Raw genomic sequence first — 21,605 nt, 5'->3', positions numbered from 1 at the left:
CTTGATCAGAATGGACTAAATCAATACCAAGCCTTTCTGCCCTGTCTCTGGCACCTGCTGCCAATTCCCAACATCAGAATTTCTTCTCCCGTTTTTTCTCATCCCTCCCTCCCCAGTTCCTGAGCTAACCTGTAAACCCCATAGGACACTACAATAATCTTCACATCTGTAACTGCGTCTCATTCTGTGTTCCTCAAATTATCTGCCCTGGGGTGTGTGCAGACCTTCTTTGGTCCCCTTTTATCTTAAGTTTTTTTGCCTTTAAAACAGACTTTTGGGGAGTGGGAGTTGCAAGACAGTAACTACAGCTGCTTGCATTGGGATGAATGGACGGAAAACTGAATGAGGATTCTGAGGAGAGCAATGCAGTCCATTGAGCACCAGCTTCCCGAACTCTTCAGTTGATAAGACCAGGAGATTGATCCCTGTCCCTCCCAGGACTTCCCTGGGTTTTTTTCCGTATTACCACTTTAATTAGTCTGGGACTCAGAGATGGACCCAAAACATTGCTTCTCTTTCTATAACTTCCACTTTTGGACTAATGTTCTGGGATTGCTTGACTAACCTGTAAACTCTTATGTGGCTCTCTTTCATCTTCATTATCCTCTGTTGGACTTTCGAAGCTCCTCAGCTTCTCTGTGCTCCAATGACATTGACCACAAAGCACTCCATCTCCCACTTCCAGGCATTTTGCTGTCCACCAAGCTTGGTATTCTTTCCCTCCTTATTTCTATTACCTGACTTCCTTCAATTCCCAGTTAAAGTCCTAGAAGCCTTTCCTCTTTAAAGCCTTTCCTCAGAGACTTTTTCAGTGTATCTTGTTTATACAGAGCTCTTTGCACCTAGTCTCTTCCATTAAAGTGTGAATTCCTTGAGAAGAGGAATTGTCTTTTGTCTTTCTTTTTATACCCAGTATGTAGCAGGGTGTGTTCCAGGCATAGGAAATGTTTAATAAATGCCTAGGGGATCTAGGTAGATAGAGTGCTCTAAGATAGAGGCAGGAGGACTCCTCTTCCTGAATTAAAATCTGGGCTTCAATACTTACTAGTTGTGTGACCTGGACAAGTCATTTTATCTTGTTTGCCTCAGTTTCCTCATCTGTAAAATGAGCTACAGAAAGAAATGGCAAACCGCTCTAGTATTTTTGCCAAGAAAACCCCAAATGGGGTCACAAAGAGAAGCATGGGGATTAAAAACAACTGAACAACAATAATGCTTATTGATTTAAGCATTGAGACTTATTTTCCTCTTGAATCTTCATTATGTTAAATAAACTACATGGCTGTAGAAAGTTGATTGACTGTGTGATATAAATAAGGAGCTAGAGTTCTTAACCTGAGGTCCATGAACTCAGGGTAGTTTTTTTAAAACATTTTCATAACTATATTTCAATACCGTTAGTTTCCTTTATAATTCTATTCATTTTACTTTATGCTTTTAAAAATGTGATTCTGTGTTATAAAATATTGTTCTATAAGAAACAATCAACAGGATGATTTCAGAAAGATCTGGAGAAGGGGGCAGCTAGGTGGCTAAGTAGATAGGTTACTAGCCCTGAATTCAAGAGGACCAGAGTTCAAATCTGGTCTCAGACACTTAACACTTCCTGGCTGTGTGACCCTGGGCAAGTCACGTAACCTCAGCCTCAGGGGAGGGGGGGAATCTGGAGATAAAAATAACTGGAGAAATTTTCAGGAACTGATGCTAAATGAAGTGAGTGGAACCAAGAGAACATTGTACACAACAACAAAATTATATGATGATCAATTCTGATGGACATGACTGTTTCCAATAGTGAGGTGATGGTGTTGTGATAGAGAGAGCCATCTATACCCAGAGAGAAGACTGTGGGAACTGAGTGTGGATCATAACATAGTTTTTTCACTTTTTTGTTTGCTTGCTTTTTGTATTTTTTTTCCTCATTTTTTTCTTTTTTGATCTGTTATTTCTTGTATAGAAGAACTGCACATGCTTAACATATATTTTATTACTTGCCATGTAGGGAAAGGGGTGGGGGAAAGGAAGGGAGGAAAGAGTTTGGAACATTTTGCAAGGGTGAATGTTGAAAACTATATGCATATGTTTTGAAAATTAAAAAAAATATTTAAATTTTAAAAAATATATATGATTCTGAGAAGGGGTCCATACCTGCACCAGACTGCCAAAGGAGTCTATAAGAGAAAAAAAGTTAAGACCTCCTTATGTAGAGGATTGAAAAAGGAAAATTCTATAAATGCAATGTGAGAGCTATAACTATAACATTTCCTTATTTCCAATTTGTTAAATTGTGAACAATATTTTATGTGAACCCTTAGGCTAAAATTCAGAACCTGGCCACCAGAAATTTGTTGTGAACAGTGTCAAGCCAATTAACACTAATGGTGTGAAGTAAATGTGCCCCAGAATCTAAAGAAACTGATTAAATGAAAACAAAGAAAAGAAACTATTTGAATAGTGGCTTGTATATGTAACGCCACCTGTTGGACAAATCAAATATATTTCCTTCGTGGGGCAGTCTGTCAACTATAAAACCCCTTTTCCTCTGACATTGTCACCATCTTGGTGCAGACCCTCACCCCCTCACATTCCCAGACTATTGCAATAGCCCTGCCACAAGTCTTTCACGACTGCAGATCAAATTGATATTCCTAAAGCTCAGATCTGACTCAGATCCTTCCAATTCAGTCAATTCCAATGGTTCCCTATTGCCTGCAAGATCAAATATAAAATTCTGCTTAATGTTGTCGGAATCAGTAGGGTTAAGTGACTTGTTCAGGATCTCACATTTAATACATATCTGAAACTGAATGTGAAATCAGGTCCTCCTGACTCCAAGTTTAAACCTGTCCCCTTCCTATCTTCCTGGTCTTCTGACTCTTTACACACAACCTTGCCTACAAGACTTAATTTATGATTCAGAGACGCCCACCTCTTAGCTCTTACTCTCCTTGAACACTTCATCTCCAGCTCTGATTCATCAACATTTTCACTTGCTATTTCCCATACCTGGAATTCTTTCCCTCATTTCCTCCTCCTACGGTAGTTTTCTTCAAGCCTCAGCTAAAATGCCCCCTTCTACAAAAAGCCTTTCCCCATCCGCTTAAAATGCCTTTCCTCTTTGTATTATTTCCAGTGTATCCTGAATAGATGGGCAGCTATGTGGCACAATGGATAGAGTGCCAGGCCTGGAGTAAGAAATACCTGAATTAAAGTCTGGCTTTGGACACTTACTAGCTATGTGAACATGGGCAAGTCACTTCAATCCTGTTTGCCTCAGTTTCCTCATCTGTTCAATGAGCTGAAGAAGGAAATGGAAAACTATTCCAGTTATCTTTGCTGAGAAAACATCAAATAGTTTCACCAAGAATTGGACAACTGAACAACAAGCCACTAATGGTAGGTCTTTGGGAATTTTCAGGGTAGCATTTTATTTTGTTTTTGAGGCAATGAGAAAGGCTTTAATTGCATAGGATGGTTGTTTTTATTTCCTTCTCATTTGGATAGAAGGAGGAGAGATGAATATTTAATTAATCATAGTGATAAGAGGGATCGAAGTTTTTAAATAAGAAATATAGATTTAATGTCTTTTATTTTAATAGTATCTTTTTCAAATGCATGCAAAAATCATTGTCAACATTCACCTTTGCAAAACCTTGTGTTCCAAATTTTTCTCTCTTTCCTTTTCCTAACTCCTTTCCCAAGATAGCAGCAATCTGATATAGGTTAAACATGTACAATTCTTATAAACATATTTCCATAATCATTATATTGTGTAAAAAAAAATCATATCAAAAGAGGAAAAAACACAAGGAAAAAATAAGCAAACAACAAAAATAAGTTTTGATCTACATTCAGTCTCCATAGTTCTCTCTTTGGATGTAGATGCTATTTTCCATCATAAGTCTATTGGAATTCCCTTCAATCATTTCACTGTTGAAAAGAGCCAAGTTTATTATCACAGTTGATCATCATATAATCTTGTTCCTTTGTACAATGTTCTCTTGTTTCTGCTTACTTCACTTAATATTAATTCATGTAAATCTTTCCAGGCTTTTTTGAAATCAGCCTGCTTGTCATTTCTTATAGAACAATAATATTCTATTACCTTCATATACCATAACTTATTCAACCATTCCTCAACTGATGGGCATCCATTCAATTTCCAGTAAGACTAAAAGTTTCTGACTGCCTTAAATGTGCCTGAGATTGTGAGGTGAGCAAATGAGCTCAGTCCAGAGTGACTCTATCTCAAATAGGCCTAAGAAAATAGCTGAAAAGAGTAGCTCAGAAAATTCAGATAGTATTCTGTCTGAGACTGAATTGTCTGATTTTATTTTCTTAAGGGAGAGCAAAAGTCCTCTCTATCAATTCAGAGGAAGAATTTGAATTCTCTGGAAATTAAGATTTAGAAGGATTTAAGATTAGAAATAAACCCATTTTGGGGGAGGGATAACAATAAAATATAATCTTGAACTTAAAAATAAACCTACCTTATTAAATTAACCTTATTAAACAGGCAGGGATAACAGAATAGCTTTCAATAGTACAGGGAAAGCCCAGTAAGGAATCTCCATCTACCAAAGCACATTGATTGCTGAATTGTAGCTCTGAGAGGTTAAGTGATTTGCCCAGGATCACACAGCCAATATATGTTAGTGGCAGGACTTGGACCCAGGTGTTCTTGTCTCAAAAGCCAGATCTCTATCTACCATGCTTTGAGCTCCTCAATGATGATGGTGGATGATTGTTGCTACTACTGCTATTGTTGATGATGATGGTGATGATGGTGAAGAGGAGGAAGAGGAGGAGGAGGAGGAGGAGGAGGAGGAGGAGGAGGAGGAGGAGGAGGGTGGTAATGACAATGGTGATTCACATCTCTTGTAAGATAAAATTGAGGACTTTACTTGCATGCTACTACCTCAAGATGATGGAACTCTACTGCTGAGCTCTGACAGTTAAGCGGAATTATATCACGCTTATCCCAGAGAGGTAGCTGTTGACCCTATACACTCCAAAATCCATATCAGAGCTTCCTTGTGGACAGCAGAATGGGAGGGGGGGGGGGGGAAGTCTTGAAGTAGGCTTTTTTAGCCTGGTGTGGCAGGACCAACAGAACCTCCGCTAAGGCAATGTTCCTTTACCAACTTATAAATCTGTTACACACCCTCTGTGAGACAGGCAAAACAGGGAGGGATTCATTTATTTTATAGACTAAGGCCTAGAGATAACATAGCTTGTTGAAGTTAACAAATAGCAGAGCTGGAATTTGAACCAGGAGATAATAAAATGGACCCAACCCATCTTTGCAGGGTTGTTATAAAGATCAAAACACCAACAAAAGATTCTTTTATGAAAGCATTTTAAAATCTATGAAGTGTTATATAGCTGGGTGACATTGGTTTAAGTTTCCTGCTAACCTTGGAATGTTTCAGTAGCAGCAGTAACCCTCATTGGCTTGTTCCCTGCCTTCCCCAAGCCCAGGAAGCTTCTCAAATTAGCCACATCAATCAACAAGTATTTATTAGACACCTACTATGTGCCAGTCACTCCCTCAAGTATCTCTCCTCTGTTGTCTGTTATTCTCTCTGCTACCAAAGAGATTTTCCCAACTGACTGTGGTCTGACTGTGTGATTTCTTTACTCTACAAACCATAATAGCTCCCTAGTATCTCATGCATCAAATATAAGACCTTCCCTTTTATGGCCTGACCCTTCCTTACCTTTCCAGTCTTCTTATAGTTTTTCTTTTTCTCCATATAGTCTACAATGCAATGTAGGCTTCCAAGACATTCTCTTGCATCTAACCCTCCATCTCCTGACGTGTCTTTGAACTGATTGCTTCCCAAAGCTCCCAATGCTCTCCCTCTACCTCTTACTTTCCCTGATTTTTATGAAGACTCAGCTGCAACCATACCTTCTACGAGAAGCCTTTCCTTGCTTATTCTTGCTTATTGCTATTGCCTTTCTTCTAAGATTACCTCCAACTGACCCGATAATTATCTTATATGTACATTGTTGTACAAATCCAGTCTCAATGTCACTGACAATGTCAGCAAGTAGCTTAAGCCCTGTTTGCCCAATTCATCAGAGAAGGAAATGGCAAACCACTCTGGTATCTTTGCCAAGAAAATCCCCTACAGGTCACAGAGTCAGACACAGCTGAAAAATAGCAACAACACGGTCTTGTCAGCTGCTGTCTCAATGTAAGCTTCCTGAGGACTGGGATCGTTTTTGCCTTTCTTTTGTGTCCCACGTCCCTGGCACACAGCAAGTGTTTAACAAATGCTTGTTGACCTTATGAGATCATCATGAAGTAGCATTCCCATCAGACTGGGGGAACGTCCTCTAGATCAGTGCTGGGTTTGGTGGTAACTGACTTTGAGAAACCAATTACACTTGTCCATAATGCAGCCTCTGATTAACTTGCCCTAAGACAGAAAAAGAAAATGCCCATTTCTTTTATTTGATTCCTCTCGGTTCCGTATCCAGCAATCTTTGTTATTATTACTACTGGGTAATAGTAATATTTTATTTCATTAGTATAAGGAACTTCTAATGAAGATTAGTAGCAATTACAATTTATAGTCCTTTTTTCCTTTCCTTTTTTTTTAAACAAGGCAATCAGGAGTTAAGTAACTTGTCCAGGGTCACACAGCTAGAAAGTATTTTGAAAGCATTTGAAAAAGGAAAATTCTATAAATGCAATGTGAGACCTAGAACCATAAAATTTTCTTATTTGCAATTTGTAAAATTGTGAACAATATTGAGGTCTAACATTTGAACTGGCCATTCCTGACTCCTGGGCCAATGCTCGATGCCCCAGATAACACCTCGATGCCCCAGAAATTTATACTCTTCAAGAGTTTCTTGAAGCATAAATGACTTATCCAGGCTCATACAGCCAGTATACATTTTGGGGGCAGGATTTTAATCTAGGTCTTCTTTTTTAAAATGCATTTTGTTTTTACACTGCCTAAATTTCTCTTTCCTTCCCCTCATCCATAGAAGTAACCCATAAAACAAAGTGTATTATTTATTTTATATTTTATAAGCTTTTTTATTTTCAAAATACATGAAAAGATAGTTTTCAATATTTACCCTTGCATAATCTTATGTTCCAAATATATGTCCCTCCCTCACCTCTCCCTCTTCTTCCACCCTTCCTCCTAGATAGCAAGTAATCCAATATAGGTTAAACATGTGTAATTTCAAAGAATATTATTTAAAGAAAACAAGAAGAGAAAAAAACATCCATCATAAAAAAGCCACCTTGAAAATATATATAAATGCAACATATCCATAAGGCCTCCCTCCTCTTCAAGGAAAGACAAGTGTCTTCTTATATCATTTTTTTGGGAGCCACACTTGTTTTTTCTAATTTTGAGACATTAACTTTCAATTGTTTGGTGATGGTCATTCTGCCTATTATTTTCATTGTTATGATCATTGTGTATACTCTTTTCTTGACTCTGCTTGCATCAATTCATGGAAATGTACCCATATTTCTCTCTATTAATCATTTCTTATAGCAGAGAATATGTTGCATTCATGTACCATTCATGTACCACAATTTGTTTAACCATTCCTCCATCAAGAGGTATCTACATTGATTCTAAATAGTGTGCTATCAAATAAAGTCTTGCTATAATCATTTTGATGTCTATGAAAATTTTCTTTTTATCAATAATCTCCTTAACAGAGAAACAGATCTTACCTGTGACTCATCTTCTGGGCCCACTTCTCTAACCATTATATCATGCTGACCTTTTATGATGATGGTGGAAGATGATCAGTATGATGATGATGATATCTGGAAAGATAAAATTGAGACGCTCATTTGCAAGGTGATGCTTTAGACTGATGGTTTAGATCTGGGAACTAGCAGTCAGTCAGGTCTGTACCTATTCACCGAAGAGATATAAATGAGTTCAAAATCTCCCTCTGACCTTTGTTACAGAATTATTGGCAAGTCACTTAACCTGTCTTTGCCTTGTGTTTCATCTGTAAAATGGGGATGCTAATGGCATCTACTTCCCTACTGTGAGGAGCAAAATGAGATATGTGTAAAAAGTGGTGAAAATCTTAAAGCACTATATAAATGCTAGCTATTGTTGTTTTTGTTGTTGTTGGCAGTACCAAGGTGACAATAAAACTTGACCTGCCTCAATGCTTTCTTTAATTTTTATCTTTGCAGGTCTAGATTCCTTTTTATTATGTGTATAAGGATGAGGTTTTACTTCTTAGTATTTTTTCAAATACATGTAAAAATAGTTTTCAGCATTCATTTTTGTAAGACTTTGTGTTCAAAATTTTTCTCCCTTCCTTCTTACTTTCCTTTTTGCCAAGATAGCAAGCACTTTGATATAAGTTAAATATATGCAATTCTTCTATATTTCCATATAATCATGTTGTGAAAGAAAAATCTGACCAAAAGGGGAAAAAAATAAGAAAAAACAAACAAATAAAAAGGTGATAATACTATGCTTTGATCCACAGTTATTTTCAATAGTTTTTTCTCTGGATGCAGATGGAATTTTTCATTCCAAGTCTACTAGAATTGCTTTAATTTACTGCATTATTGAGAAGAGCCAAGTCCATCATAATTGATCACCATATAATCTTTTAACTGTACAATGTTCTATTGGTTCTGCTCTCATTCAGCATCAGTTCATGTAGGTCTTTCTAAGTTTTTCTGAAATCAGCCTGTTTATCATTTCTTATAAAAAAATAATATTCCATTACCTTCATATACCATAGCTTATTCAACCATGCCCCAATTGATGAGTATCTCCTCAATTTCCAGTCCCTTGCCACTACAAAAAAGGGCTGCTACAAATATTTTTGTACACATGGGTCCTTTTCCTTTTGTATTAATTCTGGGACACAGATCTGGTAGTGAGACTGCTGATCAAAGAGGATGCACAATTTTATAGCCCTTGAGCACAATTCCAAATTGCTCTCCAGAATGGTTGAATCATTTCATAACTCCACCAATAATGTCTGTATATATTAGGAATGTATTAGGAATACACCAGTATTCCAGTTTTCCCACATCGCCTCCAAAACTTATCATTATCTATTACTCACAAGTAGAATCATGAGTGGATATGAAAAAGAAAGACAATTGGCACCTCCAGGAAGTTTTTTGGATTCTTATCCTGAAGAATAATCCATTTTCCTAGCACTTATCCCTTATTGTTGGGAGCTCTGCCTCTAACAGTTGGTTTACATCATAATTATTTCTGTCTTTCACTTCTAAAACTAAATGAGGATGTTTTCCCCTCTTTTCCCAATAATGACTTAATAAAAGTTTCTGAACTTAGAAGGCTTTATTAACCTGGTTGTCATAGATAGGACCCTCTATGCCCATCTTATTGCATAACTTTGAATAAATCAGGAAATATTCTAATTCCAAAAAAAGTGTTGAAGAAGAGTTTGCCAGTGATTGGCATCCTCTTGATTGATTTGTTAACTCACTGGTGGTAACCCACATCCAAGATTATCCTCATCAGAATGTCCCTTTTTTTTTTTTGCCAATTAAATAAATACCTTTATTATACATTAACTGATACATCATTAGATATGATTAAGGTAGGGGATTGTGAACTACTTTTAAGAAGATACTGCTGGAAGAAATAACAACTACTCCTCTGGGGATCCAAACTTCTAATAGCAGTGTGAATTGAGTGAATGTGCCCCCAAGGGAGTTGTTCCCTTTCTACCTTCACAATATCTCTAACATACAACCTCTTATCTCTGCTGCCACTGCCACTGGCCTAGTAAAGGCCATCATCTCTTTCTTAGACTATTGTAATAGTCTTTTAATTGCTCTCTGCTTCAAGCATGATTTTCCCAAAGCACTTATCTAAATATGTCATATACATCACACCCTTCCCTTTACTCCCTCACTCCACACTCAATAAATTCCAGAAATTACCTGTTAGCTTCAAGATCAAAGAGAAGCTCCTCTCTTTGGCATTTAAAATCCTCCCTATTCTGGCTCCCAGCTACCTTTCTAGTTTTTACACTTTACTTCCCTCCATGTACTCTATGATCCACTGCCCTGCATGCTGGGCATAATGATTCATTTACCATCTCTATGCCTTTGCCTTGGCTGGGCCCCATACCTGGAATGCTGTCTCTTCATCCTTTTACCTCTTAGCTTCCCTGCAGGGATTCTGCAGGAGACCTTTCCCACTCCTCTCTTCTACTAGTATCTTCATTCCAATAAAACTTTCATCTGCTTTGTATAAATCTCCTAAGTATGTTGTGGTCTGCTTATTGTCTCTCTTATTAGACTGTGAGTTTTCTGAGATCAGGGGCTGTTTTTGCCTTTCACTGTATTCCCAGTGTTCAGCACATCTGTTAGGGTTGTTCAGTTATATCCAACTCTCCAAGATCTGGTGGCCCATAGCACTCCAGTGCTGTCCGTGAAGCTTTCTCGGCAATGATGTTCCAGTGGATTAAGGCAGACAGATGCACCCAACTGGTGTCTGAGACCCAATTCCTGACTCCAGGCCCAGCACAGAGCCACCTACCATCTAGTAAGTGCTTAACAAATGCTTGTTGAGTGACTGATTTTAGAAGATTCATGTTCTAGAAATGGAAGCTACCTTGGAAATCATCCAGTCTAGTTTCCTCATTTTGTAGCTAAGGAAGCTGAGTCCAGGGCTTCCTCCCTCCTCTGTGTGGGGTAATCCCTGGATATAGGAAAAAGGGAGAGGACTGGCCAGATGAGAGTTGCTAGGGATAAAGGCTCTCAGGGCCTTCCCTCCTACTCAAAGGGTTGCCTGGGAAGGAGTGCTAGCCATGTAACTGTCTGGAATGTTAGGCAGGTGAAGCCCGGCCCACCTTCCTGGACCTGAGCCAGTTTTCCCTTGACAGCTATTCCCAAGGTGGCTCCAGGGCTCTCAGGTAAGGCCCTACCCATGTGTGGCCTCCAGGGAATCATTCCTGGAAGGGCTAGGGAGGCAAGGAATGTGAGATAAGGCCTTCCATGAATGTGTCTGGCTAGTGCTGGCGGGTGGGTGGGTGCATTTGTTGGCACACGTGCCAATGCCGTGGGCGCTGGTATATCTACGAGTGTGTGTGTGCCTGTGTATGCGTGAGTGTGTGAGTATTGGTGCAGGGGTGCCCTGCTTTGAGAAATTCCAGTATATCAACATTAAATTTAGTACTCTGGTATCAAGAGCCAATTTCATTTAACATTCATATAATGGAGGGTTTTCTTTTCTTTTTAAACTTAACAATTAACACTCATTCAAATACACAACAAAAATGAATAGCAACAACGGCATTCATATAATGCCATAGGATTTGCAAAATGCTTTATTTATAAATATTTCATTTAATCCTCACAACCACTTGATAAGTAGGTGCTATTATTTCTACTTTACAGATGAAAAAACTGATGCAGAAAAAAGTGGCTTTCTCAAGATCATATAGTTTATAAATGTCTGGGGCTGGATTTGAATTTAGGTCTTCCTGACTCCAGGTCCAGTGCTCTATCTACTGTGCCCTTATAATTACAATATGAATTTTTATTACATAAAATTTGTTTTTAGAAAAAATATATATATATGTATATATATATATATACACATACATATAAGATTTACAAGGTTGTAACAAAATTACTGTTTCTGGATTCCCTTCTGAATTAATTTTTGTTTTCTTCTATTTTTTTATTTTATAGTGATGTTCTTTTGTGTATTTTTTTTATCTGTCATTTCCCGTTAACTAACAAGTAAAACAAATGACCCATTTCATGTGTCTGAAAATTCTTATTCTATCCCTCTAGCCCATCACCTTCCCACTAGGAGACATGCTTCACAATTAGTCTTCTGAAGTCATTGATCAGAGTTCACAAGTTTTTCAGTTATTGACTGTACTGTTGTATTTATCATGTTAATTGTCCTCCTGGTTCTGCTTATTTTACTCTGTACCACTTCATAAGTCATCCCAAGTTTCTCTAGTACTTCAAATTCTTCATTTTTATGACATAATAATAGTCTATTATATTCATATGGAAAAAATCTGTGTGACTACTCACCAATTAAAGAGTGCCTATTTTGTTTCATCTGTTTTGTTATCACAAAAAAAGTACTACTATAAATATTTTTGTACATATGGAATTTTTCCCTCTGGCTCAGATTTCCTTGGGCTATATGCCTATTGGTGGGTCAAACAGTATATACAATTTAATAACTTCTTGAGAATATTCTTATCAAACAGTTTTACCAATTTATAGTTCCACCAATAATGTATTAGTGCCTTAGACCATCACAATGAAAAATGCTTATTTACCTCCAGAGAAAGAACTGATAGAATCTGAATGCAGATTGACACATATTATTTTAAAATTTTATTATTCTTGGGGAGTTTTTGATCTATGTGGCTAATATAGAAATGTTTTGCATGACTACATATGTATAATCTTTATAAAGTTCTTGCCTTCTTTTTTTTTCCCCCCTGAGGCTGGGGTTAAGTGACTTGCCCAGGGTCACACAGCTAGGAAGTGTTAAGTGTCTGAGATTAGATTTGAACTCAGGTCCTTCTGAATTCAGGGCTGGTGCCCTATCCACTTCACCACCTAGCTGCCCCCGGTTACTGCCTTCTTAAGGAGGGCTGAGGAAAGAGACAGAATTTAGAATTCAAATTTTACAAACACATATTCAGTGTTTTTTGTTTACATGTAATTGAGAAAAAAATAAACAAAATTAGATAAAATTAAAATGTAAACAAAACAAAACAAAACAAAACAAAAAACCACTTTGGTCCAGAGGCCTGTCTTGCCATAGTCTATCCAATACTTGCCATTTTCATCTTTTGAATCTAATGGGCATAAGGTGAAATTTCAGTTATTTTATTTTGCATTTCTTTTATTTTTAGTCATTTGATCATTCCTTAATGTGGTTGTTGATAATTAGCAATTTTTCAACAACTTTTTATATTTCTGACTACTTATCTATTAGAGAATGATTCTAACATGCTTATATATTTATATTAATTTCCTATGTGTCTTGGACATCAGAGGAGACTAGAATCAGGACTACCTATTGGAAGTGTGTGGTACGGAAATGGTGAGGGAACACCATTTAATAAAAAAAGCTGGAGAGAGCTCTAGAGAAAAGCAAAGTTTATTGTACATTCTCGAGAGAAGGGCGTCCCACTCTTTGAGTAGACTATCGAAGAGAGGAAGCGCCTCCTGTGGGCAGGACAGCACCTTTAATCCCTAACGCAAAACGCCCCCTCCCACCACTGACCCTCATCCTCATTGGCTGAGAGTCTTACATTCTAAATGCGAGATCTACCCATGAAATTGAACTTGACCAATAAGTACATAGTTGCCCATATTTGGATGAAACAGGGAGATGATGTCATAGGAGGGGAAGGCAATGCCCTTTGCTCGAACTTCAGAGTCCTTCAGGCCTACTCGAACTCTGAAGTAGGTGAAGCCTTATTCGATTTTCACAACTGTCTTGAAAGATCTCACCTCATCTCATTCAGTAGCCATTGCAATATGTGAGGCAAGAGATGATAAGGGCCTGAACGAGGATATTGGTTATGTTAGCAGAAAAATGGGGAAATATGTGAGAAAATAAATAGGCATTGGCAAATGAGTGATTAGGATGTGAAGGAAAAGGAAGAGTCAAGGAGGACTCCAAGATTGTAAATCTGAGTGTCTAGGAAAGGGATGATGCTCTCACTAGATATATAGAAGTTAGTAAGAAGGTTGAATTTTTGGGAAAAGATTTTAACCATTTTAGATATCTGAGTGGCTAAAGGACATCTAGGTGGAGATATCCAGCAAGCATTTAGAGCCTGGAATGCAAGAAAGAGATCTCAATATGTAGGTTTGGGTACAATCTATAAAGAGATGATAGTTCAACCCATGGGAGTTGAAATTACAGAGAGAATGTATAACAAAGAAAGAGGGAACAACCCAGTCCAGAGACTTGGAGTATGTTCACTGCATAGCACTCATGAAGAGTTAGCAGCAGGTAAGCAGAATCTAAGAGAAAGAAGTATAGATTTAGGGAGGAAAGAATATCCAGAAGAGTATCTAAAAGAGGTGTGGAGCTAAGGAGGATTGGGATGAGCCTTGCTCTAGGTTGCAGAAAGCTTCTACCACCTGTCCTCAAGTTCACTTTTCCCAACTGAAAACTACTGAGCAAAGATTCTCTTTCTACTCTAATCAGAAACCAGCAATTGATTACTTTCTGCTCCAGACATACCATAAGTTCAAGTGTTTCACTTGGATCTGATTGTTAAATTTTCAGCATTTACATATAGGAAATTGGCAAATTCAACAAAGCAGAGCTTGGTTTATTGCTTTACTTCTATTTTTAAGAAAGTAATGGTGAAAGTGTTACTCATGTGAAAATGTTAAAAATATACTGTGTGTACTTTTGCCCCCTAGATAACTGGCTGTTAAATATTTACCAGCACATTACTACTTGGATTTCTCTTAAAGTCCAACCTAGCTCTAATGTGCCATGATCCTTAAATGGCTAGGTGGTGCAGTGGATAGAGTGACAGGTCTGAAGTTGGAAGATTCATCTTTCTAAGTCCAAAGAACTCAGAAACTTATTGCCTGTGTGAGCTGGGGCAAATCACTTACCCCTGTTAACCTCAGTTTCCTCATTTGGAAAATGAGCTGGAGAAGGAAATGGCAACTACTCTTGTATCTTTGCCAAGAAAACCCCAAATGGGGTTTTGGAAAGTCAAATGTGAGTGAAGATAATCAGGATCCTCAGTTTAGATAGAGAGGGTTTCCTAGAGAGTGCCTCATTTCTCCCTCGGGAAAATCACTTAAGAAAGAAGCAGCATTTAATAGTGAAAAGAGCACTGATTTTGTCAGAAGCTCAGCTTCAAATCCTGACTCTCATATTTACTTGATAGATGGAGGTAATTCTGAGCTAAATATATTACATATATATAATATGTAATTTTATATTATTAATAAGGGCAAGATGACCTTTCAGTTCTCTCCCAGTACTGAAACCACGTGGACAGGTGGAGCCAGTCAGCTAAAGGCTAACAGAGTGTAATGGACAGGGGATTATGCCTCTGTGACCTTAGGCAAATTACTTAACCTATCTCAGATTCAGTCTCTTCAGCTACAAAATGGGGATAATAATAAATAATGAAGTAATTGAGCCCCTTACTCTTAGCTGAGCAATTTAGTCACTAGGTTCTGTAATTACTCAAAAGAGTTGCTTGTTGGGTGTCCCTGGCCAAAGTGTCCTCCCCATTTCTCTGAGAAAATATTATCTATAATAATTACCTCATATGAGGTATTTAGGAGCAGGGACTAAGCCTGTGACTTTTCTAGTATAGGGAAATCCAAGGGAAGAAAACTCTATTCAACCAATGGAAGCCGGAATTCAACTAGAAATTCAACTTGTGTGCCCAAAGGCACTGATGGTCACTCTGGCAGATTTGTGCCAGAGAAAGTCTTCCTAAATTCAAGGCTAGATCTTTATCCATAATTCTTATGCTACCATTGTAATGCCAGAGAAATTGAGCAAGATAGAGATTAGAGTATTTAACAATTTATTAAATGGATCGATTTACTGGGACCAAATGGATCCATGGTTTGGTCCCAGGGCTGAATGAGATTATCTTCTCCAAGAATCTAGCAGTGAATGTTAGATACAAGATTTTTTTTATGGGGCAACAAGAAGGATGACATAAAGGGGGAGATGCCTGATTGGGGATGATCTAATGAGGGGGGGGAGGCACCTAGGATGACATAATGGGAAATACTGGAGAAGCTCCTGATATTCTAATGATGTCTACAATGGATAATAGATGGGCATAATTTTTTACTTTATCCCATCAAACATTAAGTGGGAATGATTATAGCCTAAGGTCCAAGATATAAGATCTTTATCCTATCAAACTTTAAGCGGGAATAGTTATAACCTGAGGCAGAGTAACTGAATGGGATAATTAGGGAAACTGGGTCAGGACATTAAAAGAGAACTGTGGCACAACACCATGGGGTGGTTACTAGGTTCAAATGAGATTATGAATTAATAAATGAAAAAGCAATTCTTGAGTACTTTTTGTTATTATATTTTATTCTTATTTTATGAATTTTTAAAATATTAAATATTATGTCAGTACTAAACTAGGCACTGTAGATACAAATACAAAAATGAAACAATTCTTGTCCTCACAAAACTAACACTCTAATTGAGGAGAAAACACATATGGGAGTTCCAGTCTGAAGAGACAAGGGAATGGTGAACAGGCATAGAGAAGCCTGTCACTCCCTTTCCAGAAGCAATAGCTTTGTTTGTTATTTGTAAAGTCTTTTGTGGACCCTGAAGTGCTATATAAATGTCAGTTATAATAAGGAAAGACACACATCTGATCCTCTGCCATCAGTGGGACAGACCCAGTAAATTGAGTTTGTTTGTTAAAGAGGAAGGTTGCACTGGGTGACTATTTCCACCTATTATCCCTTGGAACCTGTGGCATTCATTGGGGAAATGGCTGGCAAGAGCAAAGAGAAGCAACCTAGATTAGCTAGGATTAGCAATTTAGAATAGAGCCTGCAGGGATTAAATTATTAATCTCATAATTTAAACATATTTTCTACATGTAAGATTTTACAGCTGACCAGTTTATAGCATGCTTTCCTCAGAAAGTCCTTAGAGGGAGGCAGGCATGGCTAAAGTCCTTGGACTGCAGTTTGAAGTCTGACTGTTTATTACCTGTGTGATCTTGGGCAAGTCACCTTATTTTCTGGGCCTTGGTTTCCCCATCTGCAAAATGAGGCAATTTATAGGAAATGGCCTCTGAGGTCCCTTCTAGGCCTAGGTCTATGACCCCATTTTAGATGTGAGAAGACCTAAGTCCAGAGAGCTGGAGGCAGGGGTATTTTGTTCAGGGACACACATGTAAAAATTCCTATGTGCTTGAGTCTCTGGTCATTGTACCCAGTGACTTTTCCATTGGACTAAACTGTTTTTCTGAGAGTAATGGTCTCCATCCACCAGAGGACTATAGAGCCAAATCTGGGGCTCCTTCCTCTATCTAATGCTTCTCCTCTTCTAGGTGGTCTATCAGTAGGGGAAATCGAGGCCTGCTCTAGGGGAGGTCAGTGCCTAAATTGGAGAGCAAGCATCTCATAGCAACTTTAGACCTTTCAAAGAGCTAAGTGGAACTCTTGGGCACCTGGGATATCTGGAAGCAAGGCAGTGGGATATATTTCTGGGAGGAATTTTAGCTTTTAATTAAGGGTGGGAACTAGAAACAACTGGCTCAGTGGTTTTTGGATTAGGGTGAAGGAGTTGGATGGGTTCTAGATAATCTTGTCAAGTAGAATAAGGTTTATCACTACCTTCTCCTTTTACCCTCAATACTTCTTGACACTTCTCTTTAAGGAAAGCAAGAATGAACTTTGCAGCCAGAATGGGGGGAAGGAGGGATTCTACTATGGACCCTTTGTTTGCTGCTATCAGAAAAATACGGACTCCACCGTCCTGTTCCTTCCCAGAACCCTAAAGTGACAAGCTAGAAAAGATGGGCTGGTCACATGGTGGGAATAAGGGCTAATCTGTGAACAGCTTGTGTGTTCTACTGGTGACTTTGAGCTATAATGAGAAAGGGAAGAAGACCATCCCAACTAAGTGGATTTCCATTTGGTAACCACTATTTGCCTCAGTTCGAAAACTGTAAAATAGAGATAATAACACTTACTTTCCAGGATTGTTGCAAGGATCAGGACATATTTGTAAAGAGCTTTGCACTGTAGCTGGCACACTGTAGGTGCTTAACAAATGTTCCTTTCCTTCTTTCCTTTATCTTGTTATGTAAGAGCTAGCATTTATATATTACTTTGAGGTTAGTAAAATGCTTTACATGTATTATCTCATTTAATCCTCACAACCTCAGGAGGTAGGTGCTATTATTATCTCCATTTTACAGATGAGGAAACTGAAGCAGACAGAGATTAAGTGATTTGGCCAGGCCCACGCAGCTAGTCCAGATCTGAAGCAGGATTCCAAGTCTTTTTGACTCCAAATCTAACACTATGAACTATGCTGCCTTGTCTGCATTACTTAAGAGAAAGGAAGTGATGGGAATCCTTTGCCCAGGAGGGTCTCTCTAGAGCTTTTCTCTTCTTTTTTTTTTTTATTTTTATTTTTATTTTTATTTATTTATTTATTTATTTTTTGCTTTTCTCTTCTTAATCCAGGAGATCTCTCAAAGGAAAGGTAGGACAGACTGCCCAGCGATCTCATCTGAGGTGACTGTGGGAAGCAGAAGGTTAAGAAGATGACGAGTTTGGAGCAGGGGAGTCTATGACAGATGAGGATGTATGAGATGGTGACACATGAGACAAGCTGAGTTGGGCAGGATCAGGGAGAAGCTGGTTCCTAGCCAGTCACCACAAACCACTTGAATTTTTCCAAAGTGAGGTCATGGCTGATCAATGCTATTCAGAGTTCTGACTTTCAGTAGTAAGCTAGGCATGGACAGTGAATGTGGAATGCCTTGGACAAAGGAAGGAATTGATCTAACCTGTAGTGATGGCAGTACACTTAAGCATTTATAATCCTGCCTTGAAGTCAAAGCCTGGTTCTTCCCTTTTCCTTCTCAGAAAAAGCCTACAATTCCCCCAGGATATTTACCCAGTCATTGAATCAACTAGGGGCAGCTAAGTGGATAGAGTACCAGGCCTGGAGTCAGGAACAGGAATCTTCCTGAGTTCAAATTGGCCTCAGACACTAGTTGTGTGATTCTGCTTGCCTCATTTTCCTCATCTGGAAAAGGAATGACAAACTACTGCAGTATATCTGCGAAGGAAACTCTAAATGGGATCATGAAGAATCAAACACAACTGAAAAATGACTGACCAAGAAATCAACTGGAGTCTATTGGAAGGTTGGGGGAGGGAATATTTAAGCATATCCCCAAGCCTTCTACTCCATCAAGTATAATAATTTAGGTTTGTAGTTAGATGATATGGATTTACATCTCAGTTCTACTTCTTACTAGCTATGTGACTAAAGTAATCTTCCCTCTCTGGGCTTCAGTTTTAAGATCCAGTTTCTATGCAGGGTAAAAAGTGTCTTTAAAAAAAAAAAAAAGTGTCTAAAAGTGTCCGCTGTCACTGAAGTAGAGGTCAGGAGACCATTCTAATGCCTGCCACACCAACTTGAACAAGTCATTTCCATTCCATAAGTCTGTAGTGCCCAAAATAAAGATCATAGCATAGTTTTGGCCTCAGTTTTTTTTTTTTTAAATCTGTAATTTGGGGAAATTGGATTAGATGTATTCTAAGGTCACTTTCTTCAGACAGCTATGATTGGAAGAGAGTTGGAAGGGATCTTATGGGTTACCAGGACCAACTTGCCTCAGTGGGAACTCCCCTTACAACTTTTCCAGAAAGTAGTCATCTAGGCAATATCCAGCTGAGCCTTGAACATCTATAGTAATAAGGAATTCATTAACAATATAGATCAATCCATTTTCATTAACTGATGCAGAATTCTAGCTCATATTCAGCTGAAACCTTATTTTCTGACAGAGAAATCTGTTCCTGACCCCTGGAAAAGAACAAATAGTGTAAGTTACTTCCCTTGCTCTCTACAACTTTTTTTTTTTTTAATTAAAGCTTTTTATTTTCAAAACATATACGTTGATAATTTTTCAACATTAACGCTTGCAAAACTTTGTGTTCCAAATTTTCCCCTCCCTCCTCCAAACCTTCCCTTAGATGGCAAATAATCCAAAAACATTAAATATGTTAGATCCAATATATGTATACATATTTATACAATATCATGCTGCACAAGAAAAATCAGATCAAAAAGGGAAAAAAGAAAAAAAGAAAAAATATACAAGCAAATAACAAAACCAGTGAAAATGCTATGTTGTAATGTACACTTAGCTCCCACAGTCCTCTCTCTGGTCTACAACTCTTCTTGAACGGAGTGGCAATAGTGACATTCCTAGATGTATTTATGCATGTTAGACAACATGATAATAATTGGTATTATTGATCCTAAAATATTGCATTCTTATCTCTCCTCAAACTGGCAGTGGCCAATTCAGACACCAGGTGGTGCTGAAGGGGAAGAGATGCACTTTAAGGTCAGGGACTGTGTTGTTTTGTATCCTCCTGAAAGCCTCCTACATCGTATATACATAGTATAACAATTAGCAAAAAGAATGAATGAGGCAGTAGAAAATCCCACTGTCCTGATGTGGTAAAATGAGAAAGACATGAGCAGTTCCTATTGGGATGGACTCAGGTTACATTAGGAAGGACATTTACAAACTGCAGTGTGTGCAAAAGGCCCACTAGCTTAGAAGAGAGCTTCAATAGCCCTTAAATTTTAATAGAGGGAGAGAACACAGGGAGTTTAGGGAATGTGGAGACACAGGAGAGGCATAGAGAAGTCTATTGCTTAATCTATTGCTGGAACTCTGTCCTCCCAGAAATCAGCTGGAGTCAGGATCACTAAACGTCTTTATTCTTGATCTTTTACGGTCAAGGTCAGGGGGTTAGGCCTAGCAACCTCACACACACCTTCCTCCCTCAAATGCCAGGAGAGACTGAGTCAGCTTCTGACTCTCAATTCCTCTTCCTCCTCCTACTCCTCCCACACATGTCACTTCCCCCTTTGTCCTCCCAATCAAGTCAGCACAGAACAGCTGGGGAGGGTCAACCTTCAAACAAGTTAATAGGGAACTTTCCAATTGGCAATTAGTCTCACATGCTTTATTATCCAAGTGCATTGCTCAGTTCTAGCCCTTTACAACCTATGATAGGACAGGTTGGCATGTGATTAAATAAATTCCACTTCAGCTTTGTAGATCCTGAAGAGCCATATAAATAGCACTGTCAGTTGTGATGTGGAGGACTCCCTGCCATCAATAGGACAGACCAAAATTAAGAATTTGTCCAATAAGTGTGCTACAGGAGAGTGGTTTGGAGTCGAACTCACCCAAGATTTTCTTTGAGTCAGAGTTTTATTTCGATAAAGCAGATAAGCCAACGTAGCAGGGCAACTAATCGACTACTAGGATCAGGGGAAAGAATGCTTATATACCACAAATCCAGCTCTAAGCCATAGTTAGGAATACTAAAATTACTATAGCAATGAGGAGGTTAGAAACAGTATCTTCTTAGATAATAGCGTAGCCACAGAATGTATTGAAAAGAGAAATAGTCAAAACATCTGGTTGCCTGGGTTCAAGGGACACTCAGGAAGGGTCTAAACATGCTTCTATCAGTGATTTTATAAAATGATGTTAGTAATTTTCGGACTAGCTTGGGGCTCAGAGTTAGGGTCCAACATGTCCTCTACAAGTGCAATGGTTGCTCTAGAGCACTCTGTGATTCTCCCCTCCATTCTCTGAAATCTGTGCTATGCAGCAAGACAAGAATAAGATGGTCATCCCCAGGAGGATGGACTGAAGAAATTGAGATGTCCTTGCTCAGAGAAAGATAGCTCCCTGGCTTCAATTATTTAAGTTTTTTACTTGGAAGTCGCAACTTTTTTCTCACAACCCCTATCTATAACATATTTATAAACATATATATATATATATATATATATATATATATATATATATAT

General features: G+C 38.3%; 1 protein-coding gene and 1 long non-coding RNA gene across 3 annotated transcripts in view; one reads left to right on the top strand and one right to left on the bottom strand.

The window, feature by feature from the left end:
* Positions 1–18,136, bottom strand: part of PRR15L (proline rich 15 like) — a 23,163-nt gene extending 5,027 nt beyond the window's left edge. Inside the window, exons 1-3 of one of the 2 annotated variants that reach the window (XM_074261304.1) lie at positions 17,942–18,136; positions 10,128–10,541; positions 7,715–7,810 (exon numbers count right to left, since the gene is read on the bottom strand). In XM_074261304.1, the coding sequence (XP_074117405.1) occupies positions 7,715–7,725 (11 nt within the window). In that variant the 5' untranslated portion in view covers positions 7,726–7,810; positions 10,128–10,541; positions 17,942–18,136. Of the gene's footprint in view, positions 1–565; positions 1,024–7,714; positions 7,811–10,127; positions 10,542–17,941 lie in introns of those variants that run through there. The other variant, XM_074261302.1, reaches the window with a different exon arrangement.
* On the top strand, positions 10,817–19,234 carry LOC141539062 (uncharacterized). The gene is made up of 2 exons (XR_012481196.1): positions 10,817–10,914; positions 18,215–19,234. It is a non-coding gene; the product is annotated as an uncharacterized LOC141539062 (long non-coding RNA).
* Positions 19,235–21,605: the final 2,371 nt, after the last annotated feature.

The sequence above is a fragment of the Sminthopsis crassicaudata genome, chromosome 4 (assembly GCF_048593235.1).
Source record: "Sminthopsis crassicaudata isolate SCR6 chromosome 4, ASM4859323v1, whole genome shotgun sequence".
NCBI classification, from domain to species: domain Eukaryota; kingdom Metazoa; phylum Chordata; class Mammalia; order Dasyuromorphia; family Dasyuridae; genus Sminthopsis; species Sminthopsis crassicaudata.
The sequence above is the reverse complement of the archived record's forward strand: the minus strand, read 5'-3'. Positions and strand labels throughout refer to the sequence as shown.